Genomic DNA, 12687 nt, shown 5'->3' with positions numbered 1-12687 from the left:
TTTTCGCCCGTCTAAGTGATTTTCCCGGGGGTGGTAGACGACTTTCCATAGCAGGAAGCTATGGAAAGCCGTCCACCTCGTTGCTCAACGGGTGGTAATACCAGAGAAACACAGAGCTGTGAGTTCTATAGAAATCTGTTTCATATCTTTATAGGCTTAATAATAAGCCTATAAATAATCAATTATTTTTGATTCTTCTCTCGCATGAAACCAAACCACATATAGATGGAGCGCTCATAGTCTTTGCAGGGGCCTGCGGTGGATTCGCCAGCCCCCGCCAGCCGCCGGAAGGGGATGCGCGCGCACGAGACGCACACGCATACCCTTCAACCGGAGCTTCCCTCAGGTCCCCGCCGCCTAGTTGCCGTCCCCCACCCCTGCCCGTCGATGGGAAACTGGGAAGCGTGTGCGTGTGGGTATGCTCGCGTGTCCCAGTCAGATGTAGCGTCCGCTCGCCAGTGAGGGTGGTCTGGTGAGCCCCGGTGCTGGATGAACGGCGCTACCACTGTATTAAGGGAATCAAAACAGCATCAAACTGAAAAATATTTGTAAACTCTGATAATCAGGAAAGAATAATTAGCTGCAATATGTCCACATATGTCAATGAATTCACTGTCATCTCCGCTGCTTTGCAGAATGAATCAGATGTGTTTCAACGTTTAATCTGCAAGGAGTTCCGCGAGCTCCAGAGATACATTGCAGAAGAGGAGTCTCGCTTCCTGAAGTTAGTGTCCAGGAAAGCTGCTGAGCTCATCAACTCTATTGAGATCCAGCTGGAGCAGAAAAACGAGATCCTGAGCACCGTGCAGGAAAAAGAGCTGCAGCTCGAGATCCTAGGAAATGAGAATCATCTGCTCTTCATCCGGGTGAGACTTCTCTCTTCACTTAAGGGTTTAAGAGGCCTATTTATCATTTAATATTTGCGGCTTATTCCCTTATAACACAAAGGGGGATAGCCACAAATTTTCAAGTATCGCCCAAATGTAACTAGAAGGGACCAAAGCAGGAATCTCCTATACCTGCTGCGATCCCTCCAGTCCCACACGTAACGGCATCCCCTATAGGTCTTTATGAGGGATGCGATTGTACTTTGTATTCCAGATATCGGGTCCCACAGTTACCGCCAATCTGAGATGGCAGTAGCCCATTGTAGCCAATGGGCTACATACTGCAGCACCGGCCGGGCAGTGTCGTCAGCAGGATCAGCCAAGAGTCAGCTCTGGTGGTCCATATGCAGCCTCCTCCCTGCAGAACAGATCGTAGGGATGGGCTCCTTTTACATACCACCGATAGGATGGCATATTGCCATGTGATCCTGGGCGGTAAGATTGCTGCAGTCCTGTGAGACTATTTTAGCATTAGGCAGGGGCAGATTGGGCATAGCCCTTAGTGGGAAGATTCTTGGTAGGCCGGTGCACCTCGGAGGCCATTTGTCTGCCAGTGACTTTAAAAAAAAAAAGAAAGAAAGATGTAGACCTTCCCAGAGCAGTGTCCCCGTCCCTTTCCTGTTTCCCACACAAACAACCTTTGTTGGATCACAGATCAGAGTACCCAATGTTTTATCCATTGTAACATCTGTTAAATGGACAAGAGTGGGCGCTATCTGTGGGTGGGGAGACAATATTTGGGGTGTTTCTGGGCGCCACTGGTGGAGGGGTGGGGATATTTGTAAGATACAAACAGGAGGGTCCTGACTCTAGATTTCAGTTCGACCCTGCAATGCTATCATCCCCAGCATCCTCTGTCCCCTAAATTACTCAGTCTGGGGGTCCCGGAAGCAATCTGTTCTTGGATTGTGGACAGATAGGAAACAGGTGGTGAAAGCGGGGGAATTCACCTCATATGTGTGGTCCATCAGCACTGATGCCCTTCAGGGCTGTGACCTCTCTCTCCCCTGCTTTTCTCCCTATACACCAACTATTGTACCTCAGAGGCGCAATCAGTAAGAATCATAACATTTGTAGACGACACCACTGTCATCGGCCTCATCAAGAGTAGGGATAAGTCAGCATACAGACAGGAAGTGGACCAGTTGGCCCAATGGTGCAGCTGTAACAACCTGCAGCTCAATCCACTCAAAACTGTTGTGATGGTAGTGGACTTCAGGAAGAAGTCAGCTGGTGTTTCTCCACTAATGATTACCGACTGGTGTCGCAAGTGGACTCTTTCACAAGTTCCTGGGGACCACAAGTACCCGGGACCTTAAATGGGGGCCCAACACCGATGCCATCTTTGGGAAGGCACAGCAGAGGTTGTTCTTCTTAAGGCAACTTAGGAAGTTCAACGTTCCACAGCAGCTTCTGCTCCTCTTGTACTCAGCGATTGTTGAGTCTGTACAGTGCTCCTCGATACTTTATAAAAGTGTCCCCTGACTGTGGCATTACCTTACTGACTGATGGAGCCCGATGCTGGTTGCAAAAATATGGGGGTTCCCAATATTTTCTGTCCCTTGTATTTTTGGAACCAGGATTGGTCTAAGAGCCCGGTGCTGTTTTTTTTTTTTCAATTTTATTTTTATTATGTTTTCACCTTACATCAAATATGCAAAATGCATAATTACATAAAGATTAAAACATTGTCAAGCATCAAATTACAGATTAGAATTGTGCATACATTTGTCATGACATGTTAACATGTACACATGGCAGTGTTAATAAATTATATCCATGACAATTGCGTCACAGAAATCGGTGTCTTGTAACAACAGGTTTGCTATCGTAATTAAACAATTAGAAAATAAAGTACTGGAAATAAATAATTATTGTTTGTGAAGGGAGCACAGCTCCAGGGACCCACCAATATATTCCAATATTTCTGTCCCCTACTTTAAGTTTCTAGTAGAATTGGGAACTCCTAAAACTAAACTTGTCTCAAAATATTCTGTGTTTTGGAAGTTTTTTTAAATTCTGAGCCGGTGCTGTTTTAAAAATACGAAATACAGGGAACCCCTACATGACTTTATCCGCACATATTTGGAAGCACCGGTTTAAAGAGTCCAGAGCTGGTTATGCTTAGGAGGGGGGACCCCCACCCTGATTTGTTTGTTTCATAACCGTGTTTCCCCGATAATAAGACACTGTCTTATTGTTTTTTTTCAGTCCAAAAAATACCTTATTTTCGGGGTAGGGCTTATTTTAGCCCCTCAGTCCTGCTTTTATCCACATCATGCCCCTTAATCACCTTATACTTTAATCACAACTGCCGCTTTCCTTCTGCGTTTTTCAGCCACTCAGCCTTTCCGCCGCCGTCGCTCAGTCACTCCGCTCCCGCCTGTGTACAGACACCGCTCAGTCCTTGAGGTGCGCAGTGACGTCACATGTGCAATGCATCCCTGGGACCGCTAATGCCAGCAGGGGCTTCAGTGGTACCAGAACTGCTACCATAGCAGGCAGAGAAAAGTTTTGGTTAAGTCCTGCGCCGTGAGTGGGTTGACTTCACTAATCCGTTAATAATAACAAAAATTTATCAAGATCAAAGTCCCCGTTATTGCCGCTGTTCTATAAGGGGTAGCTCAGTTCCCCCAAATTGGTACCAGAAGAAACAAAAAGAATGGAACTGCGCAATAAAGGGGAATACATGCAATTTATTTATGCACTAATAAAAAATACACAATTTCAAAATACAATTATAAGAATTAGTAAAACAGGGGGGGGGGGGTTATATAAAATTGTTAGCACAACCGGTCGTGTCTGATTAGTATGTATTTAAAACCAAATACAGTTTGCTTCCCTTGAATTAGTCACAGTCAGATTAGTGTATTAGTTGGTTAGAATGCTGGTTTTTTTAAACAGTCTTGTTTCATGGATTAGTGGAATAACTGTCCAGGTTTTTATGTCTGGCCAGACAATTTTTGTATTTGGGGTACCTTACAGCTGCCACCTGTAGTTCCTCCGGTCTCCCAGTGGATGGTGCTGAATCACCTTTCTTGTTCCCACTTTATCTGGAGTCACCTTCGTGCTGTTGGTCTGATGATAGGCTTGTATGGTTCTCCCCTTTGGTGCAAAGAAAAAGAATTATGGATAACCCAACGCGTTTCCCCGCCTCCGGTGACGGTCTCAGCGGCTTTTTCAAGGGAAATATAAGGAAAATAGCAAGTAACTGTTTATGTGTCTCACCCCATATTTATACCTCAGGATGGTCTGAGCGGCGTGGCTTAGCGCTGTCTGGCCGTTTCCGGCTATGCAGCGACTTCCCTTCGTTTGTAGCTTTGTTTCCGGTCCCCTGACGTCCCAGGCCACTCCCCCGCCCGTCCAGCCAGCCTGCCCGGCGTCCATCCTCCCAGCAAGTGAGGCAAGTGAGAGGGATTGCCGCTTGGGCAGCGGCAAACCAGGCGGGCCGGATAAAAGTCCTCAGCGGGCCGCATCTGGCCCGCGGGCCGTAGTTTGAGGACCCCTGCACTAATCTTATAATTGTATTTTGAAATTGTGTATTTTTTATTAGTGCATAAATAAATTGCATGTATTCCCCTTTATTGCGCAGTTCCATTCTTTTTGTTTCTTCTGCTACCATAGCAGCAGCATCCATTTCCTGCGGGGGGGGGGGGTCCTGGAAGTTCAGCACAGGGACTGGGCAAAATGGGGATTTAGCTAGGGCTTATTTTCAGGGTAGGGCTTATTTTGGACCGTTGTCCAGAAATAAGGGTAGGGCTTATTATCGGGGAAACAGGGTATAAACCTTTTCTTAATTTTCGCATATAGAAGAATCACACAGATCTCACTGATCCATTATTTATTTATTATTATTTATTAACAGTTTCGTGTATAGTGCACACATATTCCGCAGTGCTTTACAGAGTACAGTTTTAACATTCACATCAGTCCCTGCCCCAGTGGAGCTTACAATCTATGTTCCCTACCACATGTACATACGCACACGGACATTCTAGGATTAATTTGTTAGGAGCCATTTAGCCTACCAGTATATTTTTGGATTGTGGGAGGAAACCTGAGTACCCGGAGGAAACCCACGCAAGTACGGGGAGAATATACAAACTCTGCACAGTTAGAGTCATGGTGGGAATCATACCCATGACCTCAGTGCTGTGAGGCAGTAATGCTAACCATTACACCATCCGTACTGCCCCACTGCATGCTTATGTAAATGCAAATCATAAAAGGTGGTCTATTTGCCAATAATATGTTTAGCTGAAGTAATGGCTAACTTTGCCTACAAATGATTGTAAATTCTCCAATATACTGTGCCTATGGTAAAGTCCTGCTGAGTTTGGCCAATGGTCTATTGTTTCGTATTTCAGCTGTTATTTTTCATTTGTAAATGAACAAAATTGGCCAAATTTTGACTTTTGTAAATTTATGGATGTGCGTTTCCTGGTCGGAAATGGCTACAAATGGGACACTCGTACCCATTCCATCTTAGTAAGTTTCCCTATGAAAGTCAGCAGGAGCCATGTACAGCACTCTTTAAATGAAAATGAACAATGGTTTTCTTTATTTTAAAATGTTTTTTAAACATTGCTCAATTTTTTTTTTCTGTTGACAGAACTACACTGATATAACTTCCAGGTAAGGGCCACACATTGGTAATATGTACATCCTGATGTCATTAGTAGGTGATTATTTACAATACTGCAACCTTTTCTCCTGCAGCTGTCAGCCACCACTACCACGCTCTGCGGACACATCTTACAGCGCCGTCTTCTTTAAGCCTGGATTCCGGCAGGATGACATCAAGCTCACAGTCTGGAAAAGGCTGCAGCGGAGGATTCTGCCCAGTGAGAAACCTGCTATGTTACACATCTACAAAACTGTCACATTTGGGCAATTACATTTTGCAGTATGCTGAACACATTGGTTCTGATTCTGATTCGCTGCAATGTGGCTGTGTGCGTAATGCTGCGGAATATAGATTTACTACAGTACCCATAGGTGTGCGCAGCCCATTTTATTAGGGGGTGCATCATTGGAGGGGTGTGTCTCATCATCTACTGGGTGTGCCTGTCACCGCCTACTTGGCATCAATGCAACCTTAATATAGGGAATTATATTAAATAGAGTGTACAGTGTTGGCTGGCACTCATGCAGATGATTGGTAATGGCAAAAGCTGTAAGCCTGGGCGCTCACTAACCCCTGGAAGCTGCCCTCAAATCAGCATATACTGTAGATTGGATTTCCTGTTTAGTGAATAGCTGAGAGCATTATGCCAGCCTACTTCACCCAACCCCCAGCATGGCACATACCCAGCCTCCTTCCACAAGCCCCATAATGGCACATTATACCACCAGCCTCCTTTCACCCCCCAGGATTGCACAAAACCAGCCTCAGCCTGGCACATACCCCCATCCCCCTAGCAAGGCAAATATCCAGCCTCCTTCATACCCCTGCATTGCATATAGAGCAGGCATACATGCCCATCAGACAACAGTTACAGTAACCAGTGAGCTACATGCGGGAAGCCACTGACCTGCCCAGACAGCGCTATCTCTTTAAAGCCGGTCAGACAGCTCTCCTCCACCAGCACAGGTAGTGCAGAACAGAGGGCTTGGGGGAGAGAGAGAGAGCGGGCGGTGTAATGATGTATACTCAGCATGATGTCACTGCATCACCCCGCAAGCACAAGGTCCCGCACTTCTAAGTAGGCGGGGGCTGACATGGAGTCGAGGCAGCGCATGTCCGTCCACCACAGCAGCAACTCCCGGGCGCTGCGCTACGGGTTGGAGATCGTCGTGCGGGCAGGATACTGGCAGTGGCAGTTAAGTAATGCAGCCTGACTGCCGCTGGCCACCGAGTGCTGCTGATACGGGTCAGGAATTATTTTTGCGTGCAATCGTGTGGGGGGTGCTGGCAGTCATTAGGAGGTGCCTGTGCACCCCCGGCACCCCCTGTGCGCACGCCTGTGACAGTACCTTATGCTAAAGATGGTTTACATAGAGCTGATGCTAGGATCTTTGCCACTTCAAGCAAAAAGTCTGTCTGCCCACTGTGGGCACCTCTGCACCAACAAAAGACAAAAAAACTGCGACTTGCTAAAGTCGACCAGGTTCCCATCGATGCTTACCATCCGTCAATCTCCCGTCACTGTCTATCTAAACGCAGACAACCAAGTATAGGCGTCTAACTAGAGGCCTCTAGTGGTCGACCATGGTATTGTTGATCTAAACCTGCGGTATACATTAGATCAGGCATGTCCAAACTATGGCCCTCCAGCTGTTGTGAAACTACACACCCCAGCATGCCTTGCCATAGTTTTAGCATTCCCTAATAGCAAAACTGTGGCAAGGAATGATGGGACTTGTAGTTTCACAACAGCTGGAGGGCCATAGTTTGGACATGCCTGCATTAGATGGTCATCTCATGATTATTTTCTATGACTGCTGCACACATAAAAATCTGCATGCAAAGCCCTACATTTTTGGTAGCATTCCAGAAGGGGTATGGGTCATTAGGTCAACAGTCAAAAGGTCAACACATGAAAAAGGTTGGCATGCATTAGGCCAACAAGGTCAAAAGGTCGACACAAGTTAAAAGTTGACATGGGTTTGTCAAGTTTTTTTGTGTCTATAGGCCCCCATACATTAGGACAAGTCGGACCCAATTCGCCTGTGAGCCGCCCGGCAGCTACCCGGGAGGCTCACATGCAATTTGGCACTTGATGAGCCAATTCAGATGTGATAAATCACTTGCGATTTATCACATGTACGAGGAGCTGCAGCGGGCGGTGATCCTCATCAGGGGGACGCCAGAGCGGGCAGCAGGTCCTGACGCTTTAACTAGCTGGCGGCGGCGAGAGCTCTCAGCCAATCAGAGAACGGTCAGTCATTTCAGAGGTGTTTTAAAAATCTAATACCCACCAGTCCGCCACTGCACTGCCCGTCCCCGCTGCTGATGTCTGTTAACACACACCGCCCGGCCAGGTCAGCACTCACCGCCACTGGCGCCGCCAGCTAGTTAAAGCATCAGGACCCGCTGCCCGCTCTGGCATCCCCCTTATGAGCGCTGCTGCTCCCCCGGTCAGTCTGGAGGTCGGACGTGATCTTATGTGCTGAGCGTCCGTGATCTGATCCGATGCGCACGGGACCGCGCATCGGGTCAGATGTCACACATCTGCGATTTTGGGGCGATTTCACCCGGTTATCGGCCCAAAGTGCCGAAATCGGATCAAATCATCCCAAAATCGCATAGTGTATGGGAGCCTTATGTCTACATACTGTAGGTCGACATTGAAACCGATTAAGTGTACCACGTCCCCTTGCATGGCATGCGCTTGGCACACTATTATATTCTTCCTCTATGCCCACTGAGATGTTAAAATAGGAACAAATCAGTTTAAAAAAAAATCATGAAAAACTTACCAATCGTGTCACCGATAGCGGTCGACCTTTTGACTGTCTACCTAGACACTGTCTAATGACCTCATACCTTCCAGAAGAGGGATTCTTCATAGTATTGCAGAATCATAGTCCAACCAATGTTGTTTTATGATAGCCCAATGTTGTTTTCTGGTATACCTATTAGATCATTCTGCTTTTTAATACTTTCATTTACCATTTTCTTTTCATTTCTTTAGAACCAGAGATTTTGAAACTAGACCCCCTCACTGCACATCCTCTGCTGGAGTTGTCCAAGGGAGATACCATGGTGCAGTGCCGGTCACCTGCAAACCGTCGTGGCAGCAATCCAGAAGGCTTTGAAAATAGCAGTTGTGTACTGGCCACACGTGGATTTTCCACAGGCAAACATTACTGGGAAGTGGTTGTCGGTACCAAACAAAAGTGGAGAATCGGTGTGGTCAAGGGCACAGTAAGTCGCAAGGGCAAGATGGTCCGGGCACCTGAGGCAGGAGCATGGCTCATTGGGCTTAAAGAAGGACGTTTCTATGAAGCTTTCACATCTCCAAGTGTCTCCCTGCCCATCCATTCCCGCCCACAGCGTATTGGTATCTTCCTTAATTATGAGAAAGGAGAACTGACATTCTATAATGCAGACAGCTCTGATGAGCTGGTACCTTTGTATACATTCTATGCTGAGTTCCAAGGAAAGCTTTACCCAGTTCTAGACGTATGCTGGCAAGAAAGGGGAACCAATCCCCAACCTCTTATATTGCCCATTACGGCAGCCAATGACAAGTGATTGTTTTGCCAAATGATTCAAAACAATTCCCCTTACTTATTTTCACATTTGTAATTTACAAAGCAGGCAGCACTTTATTTATCCTGTAGAGTTCAACTGTTATCCATGTGTTAAAATGGGCATATACTAATTATATGTTTTTTTTTTACCTAACAACTGTATCCAGCTGGTGTAACCATCCACAAATGAAGCTGCTCTGATTCAGGTAGCCTGTCCTACGGGTCTGATACGGGTGTATTCCACTTTGTGGAATACTAAAGCCCCATACACACTAGAGCAGGGATGGGGAACCTTCGCCTTCCAGCTATTGTTGAACTACACATCCCAGCATGCCCTTCAACAGTTTTAGCATGGACAAATAGCAAAACTGTAGCAGGGCATGCTGGGATGTGTAGTTCAACAACAGCTGGAGGGCCCAAGGTTCCCCATCCCTGCACTAGAGGATATAGTAAAACATAGCACTCAGAAAGGGCTTTTCTGAGTGATATCTGTCACTATATCTTCGTGTGTGTACACTTAATATCATTAATGATACATGCTTCAGCGCATCCTTATTGACCCCTGACATCTTCTGAACATGCAGGTCAATATGACTATGTAGGCAACTACCTGCTTGTTCAGTGGGTCTCGGTGACGCCTTGGGGGGCCATACCGATGGGGGAAATAGCGGCGGGGCCCTATTCAATGCTGTCTTCCCCGACAGCATTGAACAGGAAACGATTTCACAAGCAGTCGGGCTCGTTCTGCCGAGAACGGCCGGGAATTGTCGAGCCGCAGCTCCCAGACTTCCGTCCACTTCTAGCGCCGTGCCCCCTTCACGGCGCCTGGCAGTAGAGACATTGATACCCACCTGCAAAATCTCAGTGGAGCTGGCCGAGAATGCCTACATTGAGTACCCCCCCTAGTGTGTATGGGGCTTTAAGCTGGATAGGCACATTACTAGCCGATAGTTTGTTATAGACTTGCAAGGAACTGATGACTGTGTGGTCAATAATAGATCCTGTACAATTATATATAGACTACAGAGGCAGAACTCTGGGAGGCAATGGAGTCATCTGCCTCCGGGCTCCTGCTCCCAAGGGGGCACCTCTCTTCCCCCTGGAAGTTTAAATCAGTTATTTAAAAGCCAACGATATTGCTTCTGTGGCTGAGTTCTGAAATATATATGTTTTCTCTATGTCTCTATCTATCTATCTAAACAGAAATATATATTTTATATAAGGTTATATAGGGTTGTAAGTGTGTGTGTGTGTGGGGGGCACCAATATGTATCTTGCCTCCGGGCAACTGGAACGAACTTACGCCACTGATAGACTATACAATTGATTGATAATGCAACTGGATAAGAAAAAGTTGGTTGCACTGGTGCACTGGTGTACTGGTGTGTAGTTATAACATCAATGCAATAATCATCTTTCTGCTCTCCAATGTGACACAATCACCGTCTCTCCTTTTTAACTTACATTATGATTGTTTCTGATCAGATTTTAAAAAAATCTAATTACAAAGTTGTGCTTAAATTGTATATTAGAATAATGCAACAGTTCCTTTGGAAACGTGGCTGTTCATGTGTGGCAAGCTTTGCAGCATTGTATTTCCTATATGTCTAGTTACAAATGCAAGCTCCTGGCTGCTCCTGGCTCCTCTGCTGGTTTCTGGTATTTGCTTTGGTCCTGTTCCCCCTTTCTGTTCTCAAGTTTGTACATGCATACAGGCCACTGGAATTCAGATCCCCATGGTCTTAGCGGATTCTCTTAACTCCTCCCTCTAACTTTTTGTAAATAATCTTTCCCTATTAGCCTGTGTATGTATTGCCCAAACCTTGATGGCTTCTGATCTTCCTCTTCTTTGCTCATGAATGGCTTTACTCAATTATTGTCAGAAGCGAAAATGTTCCCCTAACATTGACAAAGACTAAGACCTTTGGTAATCACCTCACCAACTTTAGTTCTCTTAGGTTGTGCATATATATATATATATATATATATATATATATATATATATATATATATATATATCTATCCTGTTGTAACATGGTTTGTGTTTTTACTCTTAGCATTGTTTTCCAATAGCACTCTCTTACTCATGATATGGATAACTCGGATAGCTCCATGTGTACAGATAATGGGCATGATTTAGACTTGACCACAAGTTCCGTGGCTGCATGCATAGTCCCAGTTCTTGGGAATTTGCAACTGCAAAAGGTCCATTATGTGCATGCTCTGGGGAGGCCAGAGTTCCTAGAAACAAGGGCTTGTCATCTTATGGGGAGGACATGCAGACTTACCGGCCTTGCAGCCCCCGCTCCTGTGGGTCGGCTTAGTAAGCTCGAGCTTACTTGGCTGGTGTTATGTGACCAATGCATGCAATGGCCCGTATTCAATGCGGCCGGCGAGTGGGTTAAACGGCGGGGATCAACGAAAACAATCGATCCTCGATGTTTAACCCCTGTGGCGGCCGCTCCGCCTATATTACATTCCAGGGGAATCCTCACTGTCACAAGACAGTGAGGATTCCCCGAAACAGCGAGACTCGTGTCTAATGCTGGGATCCCGCTGCATTTAACCGCGAGTCTCGCTGTTTCCCCCTTGCTCCAAAAAACAGAGCGAGGGGGAATCGGTGTATGCAGGGGGTCAGTTGAATACTGACCCTGCCAGCTGTGACAGCTCACCCGCAGCATTGAATACACCTCAATGTTGTGACCAATGCATGCAATGTTGGATCCCAGCTTGCAACAAAAGTTGCAGTGCTGGGATTGCAGTTACACACAGGAGGTGTCTCTTCTACTTAGACATGTCCTCCATGTCCCTCTTTCAGATTGGATAGAAATACAATGCTGCTCCCGTCCATCTCTAATGGTGTGTACACACGGTAGATGTGCCTTAAGATCCTATCCACGATCTGACCAGATAGGATCGTGGATAGGATCTTAAGGCACATCCGATTTGCATCCTATCTTGACTATATAGTGCAGATCTGCACTATATAGACAAGTCAGCCAATACTTTCTGGCTTCCGATACGTGAACGCGCATCGGGATCAGATCGGGATCGCAAGGGTTAAAACCCTTGCGATCTGCATCCGATGTTGATCCGATGCCGATCCGATGTTGACTATATCGTCAACAACGGAAAGGAAATCGGACCGTGTGTACACAGCATTACTCATCCATCATGTTCTTTTTTCTTATGGTACTAATGAATGCATCTGCTATACTTTGTGTACTGTACTCCATCTCGGACTGGATAATAAAGGCCGGCTCAGGGAAATGCAGTGGTAGAGGACCATGCTTAGGGACATGGCCAGGCTCCAGAGGGGTCGTGGCTAGCCGAAACTAAGGCTTATCTATGATTGCATGTATGGTCTGGGCCCCTTTATAAATATATTTCATGATAAGTTACTAGATGAATGCACTGTAGCAAATACACCATAGTCCTCTGCTGTATAATGTAACATATGTGTAATGTATAATTCAAGAGCACAATATGGAAGCCTATCCCTAGAAGAGGGGATAGGCCCTCAGGCAGTGGGGCCAACCGGCACTGATTGTACTTCTGTGTATTGGTGTTTTGTTTCTGCTAAAACTTCAATAAAAACACT

General features: G+C 46.2%; 1 protein-coding gene across 5 annotated transcripts in view; it reads left to right on the top strand.

The window, feature by feature from the left end:
* The window catches only part of TRIM50 (tripartite motif containing 50), a 27331-nt gene extending 14644 nt beyond the window's left edge, over positions 1-12687 (top strand). For all 5 annotated transcript variants that reach the window (XM_083172095.1, XM_083172093.1, XM_083172097.1 and 2 more), the window contains 4 exons: positions 636-866; positions 5500-5522; positions 5607-5731; positions 8525-12687. In XM_083172095.1, the coding sequence (XP_083028221.1) occupies positions 636-866; positions 5500-5522; positions 5607-5731; positions 8525-9087 (942 nt within the window). In that variant the 3' untranslated portion in view covers positions 9088-12687. The remainder of the gene's footprint in view (positions 1-635; positions 867-5499; positions 5523-5606; positions 5732-8524) is intronic.

Source organism: Crinia signifera, chromosome 2 (genome assembly GCF_055691185.1).
Source record: "Crinia signifera chromosome 2, ASM5569118v1, whole genome shotgun sequence".
In the NCBI taxonomy this organism is placed as follows: domain Eukaryota; kingdom Metazoa; phylum Chordata; class Amphibia; order Anura; family Myobatrachidae; genus Crinia; species Crinia signifera.
Note: the sequence above shows the minus strand (reverse complement) of the source record. Positions and strands in the feature narration are given on the sequence as shown.